The following is a 24,033-nucleotide window of genomic DNA, read 5'->3' on the forward strand; positions in this document are numbered from 1 at the left end:
CGGTATCGTAGAGAGAAGGCGGTCGTCGGCTGGCATTTCTTTTTCGAGACATAGGGGGAGCCAGCAAGCAATGCGTGCCTGGCAGACGCTAGCTCGACAGAGCTTTTTCACGCTACTACATGCACGGGCTACCAGGGAGGGGGTGTTTGTGTAGGCGCCTGCATCAGATCAGCTTCTTTAGCTGCTGTTGTACTAGTGAATTGAAATGAAGTATCTGTCTGCACATCATTTAATCTCTTTTACACTTAGGGGTTATTCATTCACACTGTCCCTACCATCCCAACACTTGAACAGCACGGCTTACGCCAAACAGTGCAGTGGGTGTCTTTAACTGGACGCATCTAGATACCTCTTCTAGCGGCATCCTGCGCCCTGGTGTTCCCTGCTCAGAGCGTGTTGCTATCAGAGCAGTGTAACCTTTCAGCACTGTAACCTCAGGACAGCCATGGACAGACTGTATCTTGCTCGGCAAAGGCTGACGTTGCGTTGCCTCTTATGTTTTTCGGAACGTAGACAACGGGCAAAATACCACGGCATACGCCACAGGGACGGCCAAAAGTGGCTGGATAAAGCCGGGGCCCAGAGCCACCAGGCCGGTCACGTGGCCACGGTCTGTGTGCAGCTGGGATAGGGAGAGCTGCCGCGCACGGAGCGGGGATCCCAACTTGGTGGAACGTTGCCCCTGCCGTCCGCGAGGAGCCCAGTCAGCAGTCGGCGGCGGTGACGTGGCGGGGACGGCGGGCGAGCCAATCCCTGCCCGGCAGCCGAAGCATCCATCCTGCGTCTGTCCCGCACGAGCCGCTAAGGCAGCGCACGCGGGAGCCGGAGCGCGAGCCGCACACCCCCTGCGAGCACCGAGCCGGCCCCGGAGGAGGCGGAGGCGGGCCAGCGCGGCCGCTCGGCTCCGAGCCGCCGGCATTAACCCCTCGAGGCGCGGCGGAGGAAGAGGGGGGGGCGTGTGAGCGCACGGCAGCGCCGCAGCAGCAGCACACTCATGTTCGCCTCCGAACAGCATGCGTCAGCAGCACAGGCACGCTCCCACTGAAGGACAAAAGGATGCGAGAGCAGCCCGGCCGGCTGCAGCCGCCTGCCACAGCACCGAGCAGCCGAGGGAGGCGAGCATGTCAGCGGGCTGCGGCCACCGCGACGGGCGGCAGAGGTGCTAAGGGCGGCGACGGCCGGCTCCCGCCACCACCACCGGCTGCCTCCGGGGGTCCACGGACGCGGCGCGCGCCCCTCTGCGCCCACCAGCCAGCAGCAGCACCTCTGCTCGGGACAGCAGCGTGCCGCGCACCAGCTCTCCTCCACATTGCTGCACATCCCCTCTTCCCCCCCACCCTTGAGGAACTGACGGATTATTGCTAACAGTGCAAGAGGCAGGCGCAGCTGCTGCAGCTCCTGGCCGGGGAGCCGCTCGCGCTCAAGGAGCACAGGCAGCGAGAGGCGAGAAGAGGCTGCAAAGACAGCAACGTGAGGCTCCCCGCAGCCTGGGGCCAGCCAACGGGCCCGATGGGAAGTGGTGGGCACGCTAAATACTGCCAGAGACCACCATCAAGAAACCAAGACACAGACCTGCTGGATTGCTGATTTTTTTTCTAAAGGTGCTTAGAGAAGCGAGAAAGCGGTTGAGGGATTGACTTGGAAATGGAGCATCGTCGCTGGCGCTCCCGACACCCAGCATCGTCGAGAGCCAAGGTTGCGCATCCAAAGTGCTGATGCCCAGACACTCTAGGATGGTTTAAACGATGCACCTGCATGACGACCAAGTGGGCCTCATCTCTCGATATTCTTACACAATGCTGCTCTTACTGCTTTTGATTTGGACTTACTAGAAGCCATTTTGCACCCCCTTTCCTGCAGCCCACCTCCCAGGTTCTTAATGAGTGCATTTGTATAACCTTACAAAAAAAAAGCTCGGAAACACTGGTTTGGGAATGCGGCACCAGGTTTTCTCGCGATCCTTGCTTATCGAAGACTGAACGAGCATTCCCTCCGAGGTAGGTGCAATTAGCGCCACCTCTCTTTTTAAATAAAGAAATTAGATTAAATTCAATCAACACGGCCCCACCACCTATTCAAATGGAAAAGGGAATTTGCAATTGGCTTAATCCGGGGTAGGGCCACGTTCTCGCTTCAGTGCCAAATCCCTGACCATGGTGAAATATGAACGTGCCACACCATGAATCTCATGTTGCAGGCAACTGTGCACCATAGCTGGAATGCTGCCCTGCTATCTGTAATCTACCTCATGGTGCAAGCTTGGATTGTGTGTGCAGCCTCAGCTGGACCCCAGAGCTGCCCTTCCGTCTGCTCTTGCAGTAACCAGTTCAGCAAAGTGGTGTGCACCCGGCGGGGCCTCTCCGACGTCCCCGAGGGGATACCCTCAAACACCAGGCACCTCAACCTCATGGAGAACAATATTCAGAGGATACAGGCAGGCACTTTCCGCTCCCTGCACCATTTGGAGGTTTTGCAGCTGGGAAGGAACTCCATTCGGCAAATTGAAGTTGGGGCATTCAACGGGTTGACAAGCCTTAACACCTTGGAGCTATTCGACAACCGGCTGACCGTCATTCCGAGTGGAGCCTTTGAGTACCTGTCCAAGTTGAGAGAGTTGTGGCTCAGGAACAACCCCATTGAGAGCATCCCATCATACTCCTTCAACCGTGTCCCATCCTTAATGAGGCTTGACCTGGGGGAGCTGAAGAAGCTGGTGTACATTTCAGAGGGTGCCTTCGAAGGGCTGTACAATCTGAAATACCTTAACCTTGGGATGTGTAACATAAGGGACATGCCAAACCTCACTCCCCTAGTGGGGCTGGAGGAACTAGAAATTTCTGGTAACAGCCTGCCCGAAATAAAGCCGGGATCTTTCCATGGTCTGCGCTCTTTGAAAAAGCTTTGGATTATGAACTCACAAATCAACTGGATTGAGAGAAATGCTTTTGATGACCTCACATCCCTAGTGGAGTTGAACCTGGCCCACAATAACCTGACTTCTTTGCCTCATGACCTTTTTGCACCCTTGAGGTATTTAGTGGAATTGCACTTGCATCACAACCCATGGGACTGTGACTGTGACGTCCTGTGGCTATCATGGTGGCTGCGTGAGTACATACCCACCAACTCCACTTGCTGTGGGCGCTGTCACTCCCCGCTGCACATGAGGGGCAAGTACCTGGTGGAGGTGGACCAGACCTCTTTCCAGTGCTCAGCGCCTTTCATTATGGACGCTCCTAGGGATCTGAATATTTCTGGTGGAAGAGTGGCTGAACTAAAGTGCCGAACTCCTGCAATGTCTTCTGTTAGGTGGTTGCTTCCCAATGGGACAATTCTGAGTCATGCCTCAAACCACCCAAGAATATCAGTTCTCAATGATGGGACTCTGAACTTTTCCCAGGTTGAGCAATCAGACACTGGAGTTTACACGTGCATGGTCACTAATGTAGGGGGAAACTCCAACGCTTCGGCCTACCTAAATGTAAGCTCAGCTGACATGAGCACCAACTATAGCTTCTTCACCACAGTCACAGTGGAGACAACTGAGGTCTCGTCTGAGGACATCTCGTCTAAGTTCAAGCCAGTGCCAACTACTTCAACAGGGTATCAGCCAGCGTACACAACCACCACCACGGTGCTCATCCAGACCACCAAGACGCCGAAGCAAGTGGCAGTGCCAACATCGGATAACAATGACAAGATGCAGACCAGCCTGGACGAGGTGATGAAAACAACCAAGATCATCATTGGCTGTTTTGTGGCAGTCACGCTACTGGCGGCGGCCATGTTGATTGTGTTTTACAAAATCCGTAAGCGGCACCAGCAGCGGAGCTCAGTGGCAGCCGCCAGGACTGTTGAGATTATCCAAGTGGACGAGGACATGCCGCCCGGAGGCCCAACGGGCGTTTCAGGTGAGGGGGCAGTTGTGCTGCCCACTATCCACGACCACATGAACTACAGTACGTACAAATCAGCACACAGGGCCCACTGGACAGAAAATAGCATTGGTAATTCTCTGCACCCTACGGTAACGACCATCTCCGAACCTTATAGAATACAGACCCACAAGGAGAAGGTACAGGAAACGCAGATATGACTTTTTTTCAAATTAATAATGCAATAGAATGCACAAAAATCCAAGACAGCAACTTTTGTACAGAGAGAGAGGGAAAGACTTTTCTTGTATATGCTTATATATTAAATCTATGAGCTGGTAAAAGAAACAGATTATATTAAAATTTAAAAATATTTTCTAACTTGTAAGTTCTATTTAAAGGAGAGAAGAGACAGTGTGGTTGGGTGGGGGTGTTGGGAGATATATGCTGGTTAAACGGTATAATGAATTTCAGTAACCAATGCTGAACACGATGCCAAATTGCAAACAAAAAACCTTGGGCATTTTTGGTGATTTTTTAGATGTCTACAACAAGAAAACTAGCATTTTCGCAAAAAAAATGAATGCCCCCTCCAAAAAATAAACTACAAAATAAGTCCTCAGATGCTTATCTGAAAACACCACACATTTGTACCGTGCCAAATATTAAAACCGAGAAAAATATTGCAATAAAAGATTACTTTTTAATCTGTAGAGTATGATTCGCATTTAAAGGTGTGTCGTGGAACACCTTGCCTGTACCTTGGGTGCTTGGCCAAGCATTCCTGCCGAAAGAAAGCACGCTGAAAAGAAGAAGAAAAATAAGCAGGAGGGAGACAGCCCACGCTGGCGCAGCACTGAAATACCTTCACTGCACCAGACTCCTGCAGCTGCCTTTAACCCTCTGTGTTGAGAGGAAACCGCAGATTTATAGCCTGGTATTGGGTGCAATGAAACAAATTAATGTTTAAATGTAATTAAGCGCTACTGTGTGCTTGACTCGAGACACGATTGTAGCGACATTCAATTTTATGCGGGTTGGGGGAGGGGGTGCGCTGTTTTCCCGCCTTTATCTCCGCTGTTGTGGTTCTGCGGTGTTTCCTAAGGGCTTAGATTGTGGATGTATCTGGAATGGGGGTTGGCGTTGGAGAAAAGGAAAGAACCGCATAATTAAAACCAGAAACAGGCTGCGAAGCAGGTGCGAAGTGCTAAAATTAGAATTTGCTCTATCTACAAGACAGTTTTAGTTGTCCTCAATTGTGTGCCATGTTAATTTGTGGGGAGTACGTTCTTTGCAACAGTAGAAAGGTCTCGTGTTCCTCGGGTGAGGGAAAGGGTGAGAGCATTATATTACAAATTTATATCAGCTTAAAAAATATATATATTTGAATCTGATGGCTGAAACGACGATCTAGCTGGACCTTGAGAATTGTGTGTATTTTTGTATATCAATTAAATGTATGCTTTTATAATAAATAAATAAATCCAGAGACCAGGGGGTCATACTGAATCCAAAGGCATAAAGAAGACACATATTAGATGAGTGACTTGCCCCCCACACCCTCCCAGGTGGCTTATGGGTGGCGTAGAGCCAGGGGTTCGCGGTGAGCAGATAGGGCCTTTCCTGTAATACAATTCAGACTTGCTTTGGCACAGGAGTGAATACACATGGGGACCTCAATCCTAGCAGGACAACCAGCCTTCGCCTTTAGTCAGACTACTGCAGCCTCTTTATGGGAAGCTCGAACCCCTAATTTACTAAACCAGCCCTATCTGCATACCTCCCCTCCATGTCATTAGACATGTCATGTGGGCACCCTACTGGAAAAGCTTACATACAATCGAAATGCGGAAACATGTTCTTTATTTCAGGCAAAACAAAACTGTTCATTAAAACAGCAATCACTGCTATCCCAAGCAATCTATATAATGCAGCAATCCCACTCACTACCCACAGAAGACTTTAGCAGATGCTGATAGCAGAAGCCAAAGGTCAAGTACCCACTCGGATTGGGGAATAGACCATCACCCCAGAGCAGCCAATCTTCCTCTCTCCATGAGTCCACTCCCATTTGTCTGTTTACCAGGTGCTTGTATACCTTGACAGCCAAATGTCACAGAGGGGCCGGGTGCCCTTCGACAACATGTAGCAGCATGAAATCTGAGCTTTACAGGGCATGCTACATATACTTACCAGTGGACCACTGGGTCGGACGGCCACAGTATCGTCCTCAAATCCTTTCGAGTTAGGTAATTGTTTGTGGACCAAAAGACAACGCAGTTTGTAGGAGGGGCTATGGAAGGGTCCCACAGGTATTAGTCTCAAACAATAAATGTTTTATTTGGAAATAAAGACATGCCTGGGTATGCAGTATTTCTGCCAGTGCGTACATTTTCTGAATAGCCATATGCACGTTTAAATTAGTTTATCGGTATGTGCATATATTAACACTCTTGTAGACATACATGTATCAACATCCACGTACAATTCTCTTGCAAGTCACAGCCTCTAAAGGCCCTTCCAGTCAGCTTGCGGCCTCCAGTTGTTAATGCCGAGATGACTTGGGCTCAGTAAGGACGCTCTCCTTGGCACCACTGCTGCCACGCAAGCGTTTCTCTTGCCTGCCCTCTCCCTGCAAGAGGAAGAACATCAGCACACTGCAGAAGCAAACCAGTACTACAGGCTACAGGATGAAAGCCCATTACTCGATAGCCCTCGTTAAATCCTAGTCCATAATTACAGGGTCCACTGTAGTTCCAATAACCGACCGAGGACACTGCACCGCTGTGTTCCAAATCTCCCTTCCGCCAAGTAATGCTTTTGAGCCAAAGTCCACACACAATCGAATGATGGGGGCAATACTCTTTAATGTGGAGGACAGTATGGTGCTTTCAGATAAAAATGCATGGTATTCAGCACCACTAGAAAGGAGGGACCAGTAAACACTGTTGAGGACCACTTTATATAAATGCATCCATGGGGAATACGTTTGTCTTATTTTAGTGACATGAAAAGCAGATGGGCTGTTTAACTCAGCCACACCTCACCTAGTGGCAGGCTCTGTAAGGTAATAAGAGGCCGTAACACCGGATGGGCAGAGAATACAAATGGCCCAGATAGGACACTGCTTGCCAAACACCACCTGGCGAGGCACTGGCAGCACATGCTGTATTCTCCCAAAGGTGGCCGTGCACACATAGCTGCCTTTGACAGGATAATCAGGTCGCTTGAGAAGTGGTGGCACGCAAGGGTCAAAGCGAAGCACCGGCAGACTGCTGAAGGCAGATTACCACTTGGCATCTGAAAGGTGTCCTCACAGAAGGACCTCGAGCATACAGCAACAGAACGATAATACCACCTTTCTGAGCTCAACTCTAAATAATATTCTGCACACGCAGGTGCTTATGACACAAATGGGAATTTAGCTTGTCTGTTGAAAGTTGGGCACAATCATGACTGTGGGATTGTATCTCGGATGTATCTGTAAACGGTGAGAAGTGGTAGGGAAGACCCCCACCCATGCCCAGTCAGTGTGCCTTTACATTATGACATACTCACTTGGCAAACATCCATTCAACAATTACCCATTTGTAGGGCAGATAATAAGAGGGCTATTTGTTATGCTTGCATATCTGCAATGCAGACATAGGCCACTGAACACGACCAGCTACCAACCTGTCAAGGTACTGAAGGATATCTATGAAGAATACTGGATTAAAAACACAAAACGCTAGGGACACGTAAAATTGAGGCAAGAGTTAAGCTGGAGACTGCAAGAGATGAAAAATCTCTTTTGTAGGCATTTCCAACACTATTCACTTTGTCACAATAGAACTTGGGTTGACTTGCCTCACTGGCCTTCATCAGTCAAAAATCCTCCTAGTTCTGTGTCTATGAAGCCAAAAGGCATGACCACTACCCAGAAGTCTTGTAACACGAACATATTCATCCACAGTTTGTTCTGCAGAGAGGAACAGTGGGTGTGTATTTATAGCCTAAGCTCCGTCAATGACCAGAGGCAATCACATTTATAGCCGGGAAAAGTTGATCAGTCGAGAGGCCCTGGTGGCAGATCTCTGGGCTCTCTTCTACCTAGCTCCAGGGACAGGCAAACTCCATCACGCTGCATGATTAACTTATCGTTCAAATTCTCCCAAACCAAAATTTGCTGGAAATCTGCTTCCAGATGTAACTTCATAGAAAAGGCTAAATAATACATTAGGCATCATTAAAGAAGTAAAAACGAACATGTGGTAATTATTTAAGCTGAGTTGAGAATATTTACAGAAAGCTACAAATACAGAAATTTTAAGAACCATGGTTTTAAACTGGTGGACCAGGAGCTGTCTGAGGTAACTAAGGCATTTCCAATCTTCCAATCTACCAGGGCCTGTGCACCAAAGTCTATATGTTTTAGAGTGATCTAGGAGTGTTGAAATTTGTGCGCAGAAAAGATACCCCTCCCACTATCAAAAGCCATTTTCTGTGAATACCGGCACATTTGAATTGACTGTTTCTGACAAATAAATTACAAAAGTGCTATTCAACGTTATCATTAGACAATTTATATACTTTTGTCAGACAATAGGTAGGAGCAGACTGTAAATTAATGACGTCACCTGCCATACATTTATACGTTGTGAATACATGTGTGCTTCCACCACACTGTGATTAAACAAAGTGACTGCAGGACACCAAAGTGAACACATGTGCATGTGTATCTTAAACTATAGAGTACGTAAAAGTCTAAAAGCAGTAGGGGGGGGGGGGTATTTCAGAGCAGTCAGGTTATTTTGTTCCAAAACGTCCATGTGAGGAAATTCTAACGTTGCTAGTTACACGACCCCCAGAGATACTTAGAAAAGGAAGGAAACTGGGCTGAAAATCATTAAGGAATATATTAAAGGGACATGCCCAGTAAAGTAGGGGAGGTCTCGTGGCAAGTGTTACCTATGCTTTGGTCATTGAACATTTAAAGTGGGAGATACAAGCAACATTAGAATTTTTGAGAGAGATTTAAAAAAAAAAATTCCCCTTATATTCTCGTCTAGTTTTTAGTGGTTGAAGGCACCAAAAGTGGGTTTCTAAGGTCAGCCATCTAAGATCTTTGGAAAACTTGCAGGTCTTCAATACAGGCTCACGTCTAACAGTGTGCTAACTAACCTGCTCACTAGAAACAAGTGAAAGGCAAAAGAGATTAGATTTTCACCATGATTAGTGATGTGATAGATGCAGAGCCACTTCAGTAAAAACCTACTAGACCCACCAACAGCACCCTTGATGCACTTTCCTTGAATCCACAGACTGCAGACAAAGTGAAGTACTAGGCCATCACGGACAAAGGCTGAACCCCCGTGAATACAGGGAAGTTGGGGACTGTATGTTATGGGGAAAGGAAAAACTAGAGCAGAACGTTCCCATGAGTCATGTCATAACTTGTGCTTAGACGGCCAAGGTCTGGGATAGATCGTTGGGCGAGCCAAGAAAACCTGTGACACATGGAGGACTGGGGTGGTTGGGTACACAACAGGAATAAGTAAAGAGCGACTACTATGTACTACACACAGGAGTGATCTCAGCTTCAGTACTGCGCTCAGTTCTGAAGGCCTAATGGAAACACTGGATTACAAAGAAAAATGCCCAAAAGTGTGGAAGGGCTGCCATTTGAGGAGCCACATACCTTTGGAGAAGTAGAAATTCTGAATAGGTCATCTGGAAGAAAGATGGTGGGAGCGTTAAGTCAAACCCAAGAGAGACTGGAGGGAAACAGACATGCCTTTTAATAATGAAAGTGGGGAAGAGGACAGATATTCAAATCTTTCAAAGGAATATGAAGGAAAAGGGATGACCCTTTTTCACAAGATAGTGATGCAGAACGTGAGTTGCCAAGGAGCTAAACGATTGAAAGGGACAGTTTAAGGTATTTATTTTTATTTCACTAGTTCTTGGGCATAAACCAGGCCACTGCAGGCATCAGAGCACAATACATTTGTTTCGCATGTTGCTGGGGCATCACTGAGCAAAACAGACAAACATCCGCTTTACTTGTGAGGGAGACAAATTAAGCAAAAGGACTGAATAAGGTCTATGGGTTTGCGAAATTAGAGTAATTTGCTTTCGGTAATTACAACAAATTCCAGCCAATTTTTGTGCAATTACGTGAAATGTACATCCATAATTTAGCACCACATTTTAGCGCAGTTTTAGATGCAAGAATGCATATTGTGTTTAAACAGGGCAAAGAAACAAAATCACCTTGAACCGGAGCTGCTCACATTCAGTTGTTCCAGTGCATTCATGGTAAATTTTTGTTGCAAATGCCATGCCATTACATAAAGTAGCATAATGGCAAAATTTGGGGAATTTCCTGTAACAAGGGTTCTACGAAACTCCTGCAATTACGTGGAAGTAATTTAAATTTCCCCTGCGCCTAATGTCATGTGTTTTGTCTATGGCAGAAGTCATGGTCAGATTGTTTGGATAATCATGAAGTGACCAGGTAGCTAGTATTGTGGATTGGATACCCAGAAAACCAATGGCTATCTTTAACTTGTATAAAATAGATACCAGATTAAGTATTTGGTTCTTATCGTGAAAGCAATCTGTGGACTGAACTTGTCCCAGTTCACCCTGGCATAGAGGCGAGAGCATCACATCAGGCAGACAACTTACTTGCAACAGTTGACAGAGGAATACAATTGCAAGGTATGAGAGCAATTCATTCAATTTCGAGTTACAGTTCACTTGATTATATTTAAAAAAGGAAACATCACTAGCAAGGATAAAGTCCAAGACGTAGTACTTATTTGGTGAGACAGACACACGAACATACAAATATATATATACATGTTTCTGCTACAGTGTTCCACACCTCCTCTAATGGCAATTTCCCTGATCTGCAATGTGTGTGTTGTTCAGAGGGAAAGCTTTCAAGATCAAACATGGCACTTGGAAAGTGATGGCATATTAAGACGAAAAGGGCAAATGATCAATGTGAGTTTGGTGTATGTAATAAGATCACAAGATATCTTGGAAGAGTCTGCAGCACTGATTGAACAAGGATTGTTGATGGAATTACAATCGCAGGTTGGCAACATATGTTTTTTCGAATTTTGCATATGGACTCGAATTGAAAAGGGTCTCTGTAATGGGACATGTGAACCGTGGATTATCGTACGTTTTTACTGAAATGTGGGACTATGGTAAACGATTGATTCATGGATTCAGGATCTGAATTTTACTAGTCTGTGTTGCAAGTAGCACACACTTCTTTCTTGGTACAGGCAAACAATCATTTTGCTTTATTCACCACATCCATAATTCAAGGTTGAGGCATCTTTTTGACACATTACCATTTTTTTTAACTCGTGGCATAGAAAGGATAAGGCTGGTACATGTGCATTTAATTACCCGATGGCTGACGCCAGAAATGTAGAGGTGCACAGAGATATTTAACATTGCTAACTTGAAGGAAGCAATCTTGTTCCTATCATCATATCTTCTCGACAGTCGCTTCCCTGTTTGCATTCCCCTTAAAGGACCCAGCCGGTAAATGGTGTCACAACAAATCTCAAAACACAAGTTGACTTCATCAAAAAAGCAACCTTCTAGAGCTAATATTGTTAGAGATTGTAAGTGATGGGGGGCTGAGCAATTTGAAGTGTGTTTTTTCTCTATACTGTATGGCCCCTTTAATGGCACAGGGGACATTAAATGAATCAGAAAGAAGCTGACACATTACATTCCTAAGGGCGTTTTATTCAATGTCGGCAAAAAGGCCACAGCTATATTTTGTCCATCACAGGCAACTGCAATAATAGAAAAGGTGATTCTGACTTTGTCTGTTCTGTGTCAGGTGAGACAAATTTCAATATGCAGGCGATATATGAAAATATACATGTTAGGAGTGACCTTAATGAGTAGAGAGGTCTAGAGAATCGTAAAGCGTGATACCCAACACATTTGAGGATGCAACTGTGCAGTGAAGCCTAAACTCGACCCCTGTGGTGTGCCGTCAAATAAAGGGAGGGAGTGGGGCCTCTCTCATCCATCACTATGGCAAGATGAAAAGGGATAAAGATTTGGACGGCATGTGCATGGATTGTCTAACAATCCTTATCGTTTGTTCATCAGTCTTCAGGCAGGTTCCTGGAGCTGAACAAACACAATGTGAACATCAAGCCCAAAAAGGGGGGGGGGGGGGGGGGGAGAATGCACGTATGCGCACAGCAATGCTAGTGATTGAGGTAATAAATTTAATATTTACGAGCATTCTATTTGAGTCATGTGGTTATGTTGTCTTACGTGAGGATGATGGTTAGATGGTCAAAAAACTGGGATGTCTTAGGTAGTGTAAGACCTTGTGTGTAGCTGCCCACTGAAAACCAATGTGTGGTACTAAAACATTAAGTTTCGAAAATGGATTACCCAAAACTAGCGTTTGTTTGTTTTTTTTTAGACAAAAGGGGGAATGGGAAATTCCCGGGATGAAGACTAGAGCTGTGCAGTACTGCGGGAAAGGGGGCAAGCATTCAAATTGGATTTGAAACAGGGTTCTTCTAATAAAGCAACAGGAACCAAGGGTGCCCAATGCTCTTGTAGGAGGTCGGTGGAGGTGGTTCGGCTAGGCCCCCTCTTTAAAACAAGCACGGCCCCTCTGAATTCAAACATCAGTGGCTATGAAAGAGTGCGACTGTAGAGACAGCAGAGATTAAAAAACGTCCCAGTGAAACCTGTTAGAAAAAGCTTCACGCAGGCATGATAAGACCTGAAAATCGACTAAATATTTACTGGAACTAGGCCTAGCAAGGAGAAGCTTTTGAATCGTCTCCCACCAAGAACTCACATGCTGCCATGCAAGCTGCAGCATCAAGGCATTAATTGCTGATGGGAACTGGGGACACATTTAAGCGAAAAACGCAATGCACGAAGGGCTTGCGGAAGAGAGGGAGGGGGCATGGTACGGTCTGTGGTGCTCATCGTGGAGGAAGGGTGACGCCCCCCTTCACCCACCTTCCCAATCCATGCAAGATCCAATGTGCTGAAGAGGGAATTTCACACAGTGCTCTATGCTCCGGATCCGCGGCTCATTCAGCCTCTGCGTCCCACCCCCTCTCCCACACACAGAGGAGTTTCTTAGCAACACCAGAGTCCAGCTCGGAGTCCGCGAATCTGCATGGCAGCCATTGATCAAGCCCAACATCTTTCCGGCGCTAGATGCAGCCGGGCTGTTGCAAGTGGCGGGGGATTGTCAGGAGGGACAGGGTGGAGGGAACGGGGTGCTAAGGGGCAGGCCGCATTAGCATGCATATCAGGGCTAGATCGTAAACGTGGCCCACCATCTCGCAGCGCCTTATCCGCATAGACTGGCCTGGCTTCAAGCATGCGTTCACGAGAACAGGAGGAAAGCCAGGTCTGGGCGAGCTTCCCTGTCAGGGGAGCCACACAGGATGCCCGCTTATGCAAAAAAAACACAATATGGGGTTGCCGAGTCATTTTTTTAATTCACTGACAGGTCGCCATGGGCAACTTCGTGTAGCACATAAGGGGACTGGGGGATCTCAGGAGGCTAAGGGACCAATCCCTGGCAGCATGAAAATAAACACCCGCCATGTGTCTATGCAGAAAGGCCAGGGAGCCTGGCTGAAGGGTTATGCAATCCAAAATGAGTGGTTCACCGACTTCACCAGTATACCAGTGCATGACAATATGCACGTATATAGATATATGGAGAGCATTAGAGATACACAGTATACGTCTTTGGACCCATGGGCGGTTATGCGAATATAAAGCTAGATGCAGAGGCTATGGAAGCACATTGATCTCCAGAGGGGCCATTGACGTACACTAGGGGCCCAGGAAAGTGCACTCCATACTGTAAATTTGAATTTCACAATGTGTTTTGTCCGCGAGAAGATGCCTACACTTTGGAGAATATGCAGTATACATTAGTAAGTGTTCATGTCATGCAAGTTAAGAGGTGGTGACGCTAGATGGGTGATGGATGTTTTTTTGCATTGTGCTGAGGAGTTGTTTTGCTAAGTTGTGCTGGTTTACAGTATTGTCTTATGATCATTTCGGTTTCTATTTCGTGGTGTTGTCAGTGTTATTTTGTTCCGTTTTTGCATTGTTTGTGCCATTTTTTTTCTGTTGCAATTACTGTGTAGTTGTTTTCTTTGCTCTAAGTTTGTGTGTTTTGGTGCTGTTTTATGCTATTTAGTCCTATTGGTTTGATCGCGTGATGTTGGTATATGTTGTGTTTTTCTATTGTATTCACATTAGCCAATGTATTCCAGTTTTCCTCTGCAGTGTGCCAGGTTGTTGCTATTGTGCTCATACTGTTGTGATCTTGGTCTGTGTTTAACTGTGTACTGTTTTATTGAGGTGTTGTTTTGTATTGTACGGTAGTGATACGCTATTGAGGTTTGTCAATTGTATGATTTTATCTCGTTTGGTGTTGTGGAAATGTGTTGCATGTGGGTGTTGTGTGGTTACATTGCTTTATTTGGATCTTTCTGAGTGTATGATGCCATTACCCCATATTCATATAAGGCTATGTTAGAGACATAGTGCAGAACTACTGCCCGGTACCCACCCATCATTACACTAATCCGGGACCAGTGTTTCATAGGAGTGTTTCTAGTGTGTTACTTAGGCCTCAAAGACAGATGAAAGTTTAGATTCAGAAAATAAGAATCGCCAAATGGGACATCCCAGTACAAAGGGGTGGAAATCCACACTGGCCTGAAATCATAGCATTACACTTAATGGGTGTGTATATACAGTTCATGATGTGTTGCTTTACATAAATCGTTGACCTAAAAAAGGAATTTAGGAAGAACCAGGACACAAAGTCAATTCCATGCAATAGTTTATACTGCATTGATTCGCCCTTGTGACAATTAGCATATTTGTTTGGCTCTGTAGTGTCATTTTAACTTTTTAACCGTGAGGCAGTAAGCAGTGTTTTTCTCAACTTAGCTGCTGTACTGCAGTCAGATCCTAGAATGTGATCCTTGAAGTGAAATCATAAATGCATGAATCTGCGTCCATTTGACACCATCTCTCATAGTATCCTGCTGAGCAGGCTCAGAGAGATTGGTGTCAGAGGTCTGGAATTTGACTGGATTCAGAGTTACTTGTCAGATAGAACACAATGTGTTCAGCTGGATTCATATGTGTTACCCACAACTGTGGTGGAGAAGGGGGTCCCCACAGGGTTCTATATTGAGCCCCACGTTGTTCAATCTCTATGTCGCTCCCATGGCCTCCATCATCAGACAGCATGGGTTTGAAACCATCTCCTATGCGGATGACACGCAGTTGATAGTACACATTGAAAAAACCCCTGCAGAAACCAAGGCCAAGTTTATCAGTTGTATGATGACCATTGCTAAGTGGATGAGGGAAAATTCTCTGCAGCTAAACTCCTCTAAAACGGAGATATTGCTGTTTGGCAAGGCAGATAAATTGTGGAGTGCAGATTGGTGGCTGATAGAATTAGGAGAAGCTCCTGTTCCTAGGGGCTGGGCTAAGAACCTAGGGGTCAAAATAGATAAACTCTCAATGGAAGATCAGGTAAAAACTCTCGCAGGTACCTGTTATGGGACCATATGGTCACTCAGAAAGATCTTTCCCTGGATTCCTTTGACTGCTAGAAAGACCCCGATTCAGGCGCTCCTTATGATTCACCTTGATTATGGCAACTCTTTACTGGTAGGTATCAGGGAAGATTTGGTATCTAAGTTGCAGGTGGTGCATAACACCGCAGCTCGCCTGGCTCTTGATAAACCAGCATGAACCCCTTCCCTCCCCCTCTTGCACTTTCTACATTGGCTCCCCGTAAAGAAGCGTGCCATCTTTAATTTGTTTTGCATGGTCTTTAAGTCCCTTCAAAGGCTGGGTCCGGCATATCTGACTAATAAGATCGAACGTTACCAACCGGGGAGACAACTTAGATCTAGCAATTGCAACTTGCTTTGTGGGAGGAGACTAAGGAAAGTTAAAATTGGAGGACGTGCTTTCTCTTATCTGTCCCCCACACATTGGAATGAGCTTCCTGAAGCTATTCGTGCCTGCACTAACTTTGTACAATTTAAAAAGCTGCTTAAGACCTGGCTGTTCTAAAGAGCGAAGTCCTTACTCCTCTTCCAGTCGCTTCTCTTCTCGGGCTCCGAGAAAAATACCCTTGGGGATGATTCATGCGCCTTATAAAGGAGTTAATAATAATAACAATCAGTACACTTGTTCCAAACTGCATACGTAGCTTATGGGTCACATTTGTTTTTGAGGGTGCAAGGGCTTGGCGAGTCTCTGTCTGAAGCAGGCATCTCGTATAGGAATGCAAGCAACAAAAGAGGGACAAGGTGCTTAACAGCGCTTGGGGAATCTGGCCCCTTAATGACGGTGAAGTGTAGCATAGAAGTGTTTAACTAAAATATGTGCAACAGCACTGCTGACATGGTGGACCTAAACAAAAGTATACTAGCCTCTGCATCTAATCGACATGGATTTGTAATGTGCTTACTTGGTTAGCTTTGTTTAACATGTTGGTCAGGTGACAACCATGAACAAAAGTGTTTTGGTGTGTTCTTTGGGTCATGGTTTTTGGCATCTCTGTGGAAATTGGATCTCAATCATACATACCACTGCTCTTGTGAATCTATGTACATGCTGCTTGTGCGCCCACGCAGTATCTACTCACCACGACATGAATACTGAAAGTTTCTACTAGTCATTCTCACACATGCATTTACTGCTTCTTATGCCCATTAAATGTCAATTCACCCCCACACATCAACTCACGAAGGCCATCTTCACGTCTACCCACATAGCTCCCCCCCCCCTTGCTGTCCTGCATTCCACGACAAGCCAGGTCTCCATCTCCAGTCCTGAATGTTTCACTTACAAATCACTGGTCTCAGGTGTGTTAAGTCTAATGAACAGAATGAGAACTAATGCAACAACGCCTAAAATGCATTACCCTGTGTGTCCTCCCATGCACACGTGCAGAAGAGAAAATTATTTACCGTTCATTGATATTTTGGATTACTTCATGACAACTGGTGCAAGCAAATTGAAGGAAGGAACCTCTTGGATGTCATGAACCGACACAATACTTGCAATAAAATAGCTTAATATATGTGGTATACTTTTAGGTGTTCTATTAAACTAATTAACAGCTGTTGGGGCGGGGGCACCAGAAATAGCCAAATAAGTGTTTAGCAGTTAAGTGTATAATAGGTCTGCCAGATGGATACCCAGACAAAGCACACGGAGGTGAGAAAACATTCACTGAATGCCAGCTTCTAGTTTGTAATCTGTTGATTTTTTTTATTAAGAAAGATAGTTGCTTACCTTCCCAACGACTCTGGTGAAGTATGGTGAATGCAGTAGCCAAATGCGTAACATTTGCCTGACTGTGCTTTTCCCAATAGTCATTCTTGCACATCTGCACGTGCAGCCCCAGTTCTGCATGGCTGACATGTGTAGCCCCGTGTGTGCCATCTATGTTTCAGATCATTAGTACAATTTTGTATGGACCCTACTCTAAGCCCACAGAGACACCATTTTCTCCATGTCAATCGATAAAGTGTTCATCCCTTTTTCATGATTTAGCAGCTCACAGTCGATCTACCAAAATATCCACTTCCTTCCATTAAGTAATTTGTGCGATTCCCATTTTTTGGCCTGCGTATAAAGGTTACCTCGACAGAACCTTCCATCACACGCCTTCCATGTCACTCTTTGTCCCCCTCCACCAACGCAAGCATCTTCTGCTACCCACGCCTTTGTGACCTTTAACAAAGCCCCACTGTATATCTACAGCAACACAGGACCCTTGTATATTTCCTGTCGACTTATTTCCTATATGGAGAGCCATAGGCACCTTTTCCCCCTGCCTGCTTAGTGTCCTCTTCTCCATATTCTTCTAATCAGGTTCGAGTCTATTCGTGCAGCGCCCAGCTAAACACAGGTCTACACAGTCCCAACCACGCACAAAACCTGCTTCCGCATGCATCAAAGCATTCAATATATATACAACCCGACACCCCCATTCTTGCAGTCTGCCCATGGACTGCCTTCTATGCCAGCTAACTCCCAGAGGCTAGCTTCAAGCCGGGCCGTGCAAGTTCCATTGCCCACACCTGCCGCCCCAGACCATTTCTTCGCTGGTCCATTCACTATGTACACTCAACCCTTTTTGTGAAGCCCCTTTAACCAGATCTATTTCCTAAGTCTTCCCTGAATGAACACTTGGAATAGCTTCGTGATCGATTCTGATACTCAGTAAAGAGTTATTCGATACGTTTTTGCAAGGTGTAATCAGGCCTACGTGCAAGTATGCAAAGCAAGCAGCTTTTCAGGCGCTGATAGGACAGTTGCTGGATTACATGCGGGAATGTGTCCAGGGGCTACTTTCTGTACATAAGTCAGCATACCAACTATATGCACGAGTAAGATCAATGCAAGGCACGGTTTCGGTGATGATGAAAATATGCAGCCTTGAGCTGGGAGCTTGGCAGGTAATTCACCACACGGACAACCGTACTGAAAGCGATGAACTGGTGAAGGACTGGCATAACAGTGCCAGCAGGGCTATGCCTCGGTGCTACAGGGAGGTTAGCAGTCGTAGTGCCGGCTATGCAAGTGTTGAAGCAAATGTGCCAGTCTTCGAACCTGCCCGCAGATCGATGTCGGGGCATTTGCTGCTTTAGTTTCAACGCCTCGTTCAGGGCGGTAAGCGCTATATAAATATCTGCAGTAACCTGTCTCAATCTGGTGGAAGCGTGGCAGTCATGTTCGCCTGCACTGCAATTTTAGTATTTGCAGGCGGCTGTCCTTGCGCTGATGGATGAATAGGTGTATTACAAACTGCAGGGAGCTGCCCGTGTAGCTGTATACGTAAGTCAGGCAACTTGGCACCTGCAGGGCGCTGTCCAAGAGCTGACAGCAGCCCAGCAGTGTTATTGTCTGCAGGGGCGATTCCGATGCTGATGAATTTGTGGCAGCTTTGGTGCCTGCAGGGTGCTGTGCTGGTGCTGATGTCATGCGTGGCAGCCCACGAACCTGCAAGAAGCTACGCAGTAGTTGGCAGGGCCTGAGCAGCTTTAACGCATGCAGGGCGCTGTCCAGGGCCTGATCGAAGCGTGCCAACCTTACTTTCGGAAGGGAGCTGTACAGGTGCTGAAAGGAGGCGTGGCAGCCTTAATGCCTGCAGGAAACTGTCTTGCTGCCAATGACAATGAAATGAAAAGGAGTTTGTTGAGCGCGCTAAACCAGAGGGTATCACAGTGCTGAGCAAACTCAAAGACATACCACTATCGCAACAGGGGAATCTCCCGGAGAAGGAAAACAAAAGGATATAAGCCAGGTTATACATGAATGGATTTGTAGAGCAGTCTAATCACCCTTGAGGGTATCCAGGCGCTGTTCATAGGCAGAGGAAGATGAGGCGATTTGCCCAGAATCACTGGCTGATGAGTCGATACCGAGACTCGAAACTGAATCCCCAGTTGCAAAGTCCGCAGCTCCAGCCCCAAGGTCTCATCCTCTCCCTTGTGTTTTAAGAGGTTTAGAAAAACAGGCAGTGACTCAATTCTGGGGATGTGAACCAGTAAGGTATTCCACAGTTTCGTAGGGGCAGCAGAGAAGGAACTCCCTCCCCATCTGGCTTTGCCGAGCCTCAACACTGCCGCCTTCCTGCTACATATCGGTCTACCTGGCATTCTAATTATGAGCGGGGAGCGTCAGTATACTGACAAGCGCATGCCTGACTCTGAAAGGAAGGCAGTGGGTTAAGAAAAAGTGAACTGGAACGCGGCCAGAGTGGTTGCCAGCAGCTGACACCTTGCACGCTTTCCATCCACCACTTCGGTGTTTTCCTCAGTTAGGACATACTACGTCTGAGGGGTATGCCAGACATTGGGTCACGTGGTCACTGCCACACAGGACTTAAACTAAATCTAATGGAGGAGGCCTAACTAGGCAGGGATCAGCCTAGCGCTCTTGTTTTCTCATTATTCTACTGGAGCAGGACCAAGGCTGAGTTGCATGTGGCTAGTCTACCACAGCCGGCAGAAAATGATGGTTAGGAATGCAGCACCAAGCGAGTACCAGTGGTTGAGACTTTGCAAGTATTCTATCCATCACCTTGTGTTTTCCTGAGACTTTGTACAAGCCTGAAACTGTGGGTGTGCGGATGTACGCATAACACCCTAGAACCTGCACTCAGTGGTATACTGAGGTGTCGGACAGCCTTATTAGCCTTTGGTCCCATTGCATACCTGCCGCTGTGCCCCCTGCGGCTTCGCCCCCTGCCCACTCGCTGCTCCCGCCTCCCAGCTGCTCCTCCCTACCACCTCCCCATAAATGCCGGACGCTGCGCGGTGAGGTGAGCGACCCTGACCCTCCTGGTAGGTCGCTCCCCCTCCACGCAGCTCCGACTGTGTGCCCCTGCTGCCGATGCCACTGCCGCTGGTAGTGTCCTCCGTCCCTTCGCTTCTGTGCCACTGTCTCCCCCTCGTTGTGCCCAGTTTTTCTCCTCTGTGCCACTCTGCTTTCCCCCCCCCCCTGCCCCATTTTGCCTTCGGTCCCATCTCCCGATAAATGCCGGACGCTGCACGGCAGCGCCTAAGGCAAGCCAGTCTGCGCCCGTCCGCGCCCAGTGCTAGAACCCCTGGACCTTGCAAACGCCACAACACCAGACTCCACTACAATGCCAGCACCCTCAACGCTGGCCGAAACCATACCTGCTTCCAGGCCGCCCCGAAACGGACCCTTCTCCTGCCGCACCTGCAGCTTCACCTGCGACAGAACCACCAAACCTCCAAGGACTGGACTCAACCACCTCCGCTGCATACTCAACACCCGCTCCGCTCGCAAACACGCCGTCGAGCTCTGGGATTTGCTCGACACCTCCGCCCCAGAAGTGGCCTTCCTGACCGACACTTGGTGGAACGACTCCTCTGCGTCAGACATTGCCATAGCCATCCCGGACGGCTACAAGATCACCCGCAGGGATCCCGCCAACGGAATCGGAGGCGGAATAGCCATCGTCCACAAGTCCACCCTCAAGGTCGCAAACCACGCAGACGACACCCTCAACACCGCCGAACACCTGCACTTCCGGATCCACACCGACCTCAACACCACCCTCAGAGGAACACTCATCTACAGACCCCCAGGACCCCGGGCTCAATTCAGACTCTATCGCCAACCTCGCCAGCACCCACGCACTCGCCTCCACGGACTACATTCTCCTCGGGGACATGAACTTCCACCTCGAGAACAACAACGACGCCAACTCCGCCACCCTGATCGACAACCTCGGCCTCAGACTAGTCACTGCACCAACCCACGCCGCCGGCCACGCGCTGGACACCGTCTTCTCCACAGGCACCCACATCGCCTTCGACCACACCACCGAACTCCACTGGACCGACCACCGCTGCATCCATTTCACCTTCAAGAAAACAACCACGCACCACCACACCCAACAGCTGCCTCTCCGCTGCTGGAGCAAAGTCACCGAAGACCAGCTGATCACCACCCTCGCCCAGAACCCACCCACTGACCCCACTAACCCAGACGCCGCAGTCCGCAACCTCAGACAGTGGATCGACAACTGCGCCAACACCTCGCCCCGCTCAAGAAACCCGCCAACAGCACCGCCAGCAAGAGCCACCTGGTTCACCGACGAGCTCCAAACGCGCATGCCGGAAACTGGAGAAAATATGGCTCCACGAACGCACACCGGACAACCACGCAGCCCACATGGACGCCACTGGCAGACATCACCTCATCAGATTAGCCAAGAGATCCTCCTTCAAAGACTGCTTGGATAACAACCGCACACAACAGCAAAGAGCTCTTCAGCATCGTAAAGGAACACTCCAACCCCACCACCAACGACAACGACATCCCGCCCTGTGCGACTCACTAGACAGCTTCTTTCACCGCAAGATTGCTGACATCCACAACAGCTTCAACACCATGACCGCACCTACTACGCCAGACTCCACCTCCCCTGTGAACGTCACCAGCACCCTCCGCCTGACCTCCTGGTCCAACGTCGACGACGAGACACGCAAGATCATGAACTACATACACTTAAGATCTCCGTCAGACCCGTGCCCACACCACGTATTCAACAAAGCAGACGCAGACATAGCACCCCAACTACGGAAGGTCATCACCATCTACTTAGAAACAGCGACATTCCCGGAAAGCTGGAAGCACGTCGAAATCAACGCCCTCCTCAAGAAGCCCAAGGCGGACCCCAACTACCTCAAGAACACCCGGCCCATCTCCCTGCTCCAGTTCCCGGCAAAGGTCATCGAGAAAATAGTCAACAGGCAATTGGCCCGCCACCTGGAAGATGACAACATCCTGGACCCGTCCCAGTCCGGATTCAGACAAAACCACAGCACAGAGACAGCCCTCATCTCCGCCACAGATGACATCAGGCACCAACAAGACAACGGCGAAACATCAGCCCTCATCCTCCTGGACCTGTCGGCCTCCATCGACACGGTCTGCCATCGCACTCTAAAGACACCCCTCCTAGAAGCCGGAATCCAAGAGAGGCCCTTGACTGGACTACGTCCTTCCTCTCCGGCAGAACCCAGAGCGTCCGCCTTCCACCGTTCCGATCCAAAGCCACTGACATCATCTACGGTGTCCCCCAGGGCTCATCCCTCAGCCTGACGCTGTTCAACGTCTACATGGCCCCCCTCGCATAAGTGGCCCGCCATCACGACCTCAACATCATCTCCTACGCCAACACCCAGCTCATCCTCTCCCTCACCAAGGACCCACACACCGCCAAAACCAACCTCCACGAGGGAATGAAGGCCATCGCCGACTGGATGAGGAGCAGCCGACTGGATGAGGAGCAGCCGTCTGAAGCTGAACTTGGAAAAGACGAAGGTACTCATCCTCGGACCCACCCCCTCAGCCTGGGACGACTCCTGGTGGCCGACCACACTGGGAACAGCACCAACACCCACCGACCATGCACGCAACCTAGGATTCATCCTTGACTCCTCCCTCTCCATGTCTAAGCAGGTCAACGCCGTCTCCTCCTGCTACAACACCCTCCGCATGCTCCACAGGATCTACAAGTGGATCCCGACCGAAACAAGAACAACGGTGACACAGGCCCTCAGCAGCAGACTGGCAACGCACTCTACGCAGGAATCCCAGCCAAACACCTACAATGACTACAACACATCCAAAACGCCTCCGCCCGACTGATAGTCAACGTCCCCCGCTGCAGCCAAATCACTCCCCAACCTGAGACACCTACACTGGCTCTGCGTCGACAAGAGGATCACCTTCAAGCTCCTCACCCATGCACACATAGCACTCCACAACGCCGGACCAGCCTACCTGAACCGCAGACTCAGCTTCTACACCCCCACCTGCCAGCTCCACTCAGCCTCCACAGACCTGGAACACCCTCCCTACCCACATATGGCAGACCCAAGACCTACTCTCCTTCAGAAGACTCAAGACCTGGCTCTTCGAGCAGTAGCAGCCCCCCCCCCCCCCCCCCCCCCCCAGCGCCTTCAGACCCTCACGGGTAAGTAGCGCGCTCTACATGTAATCAGATTGATTGCAAGTACGGCAAAATGAGGGTTTGCAGAAATGTATGCTGGGATGGCGTGGATAAAGACATTGCAGAGTCACTAGCTACAGGGAGCGACATGGGTGCGGATGGAAGCCTGCAGGGAAAGGTCCAGTTGCCAATGTACAAGTGGCAGCCTTGATAGGCGCAGTGAGCTGTCCATGTACTGGAAGGAGCCTGCTATCCTCAGCTGTACTTAAGGTACTAAAGGATGTCGGCCAGTATCAGTACCAGCAGTGAGCAGCACATGCGCTGATGAAGGGAGTGCAGCCTCAGGATCAGCAGGGAGCTATAGAAACACTTATCACGGATAGAAACAAGGCAACCTCAAGATCTGCAGGGAGCTGTGCATGCACTCCTGGAAGGAAACAAGGCAACCTCAAGATCTGCAGGGAGCTGACCATGCATTCCTGGAAGGAAGCAAGGCAACCTCGAGATCTGCAGGGAGCTGTCCATACATTCCTGGAAGGAAACCAGGCAACCTTAGGATCTGAAGGGAGCTGACAATGCACTCCTGGAAGGAAGCAA

The 24,033-nt window shown here is 48.4% G+C and overlaps 2 protein-coding genes across 2 annotated transcripts in view; one reads left to right on the plus strand and one right to left on the minus strand.

Moving 5' to 3' along the window:
* SND1 (staphylococcal nuclease and tudor domain containing 1) overlaps window positions 1-24,033 on the minus strand; it is a 2,099,018-nt gene that overhangs the window by 632,283 nt on the left and 1,442,702 nt on the right. The gene's annotated exons all lie outside the window — the stretch shown is intronic.
* Window positions 920-4,536, plus strand: LRRC4 (leucine rich repeat containing 4). Its single transcript, XM_086918874.1, has one exon. It carries the CDS (start codon window positions 2,180-2,182, stop codon window positions 4,094-4,096), a length of 1,917 nt encoding a protein of 638 aa, XP_086775000.1. The 5' UTR covers window positions 920-2,179; the 3' UTR covers window positions 4,097-4,536.

The sequence above is a fragment of the Lissotriton vulgaris genome, chromosome 1_1 (genome assembly GCF_964263255.1).
Source record: "Lissotriton vulgaris chromosome 1_1, aLisVul1.2, whole genome shotgun sequence".
Classification (NCBI taxonomy): Eukaryota; Metazoa; Chordata; class Amphibia; order Caudata; family Salamandridae; genus Lissotriton; species Lissotriton vulgaris.

Excerpts from the sequence above, each read along its gene's own strand:
- LRRC4 (XM_086918874.1), top strand. The coding sequence starts at position 2,180 with ATGAATCTCATGTTGCAGGCAACTGTGCACCATAGCTGGAATGCTGCC.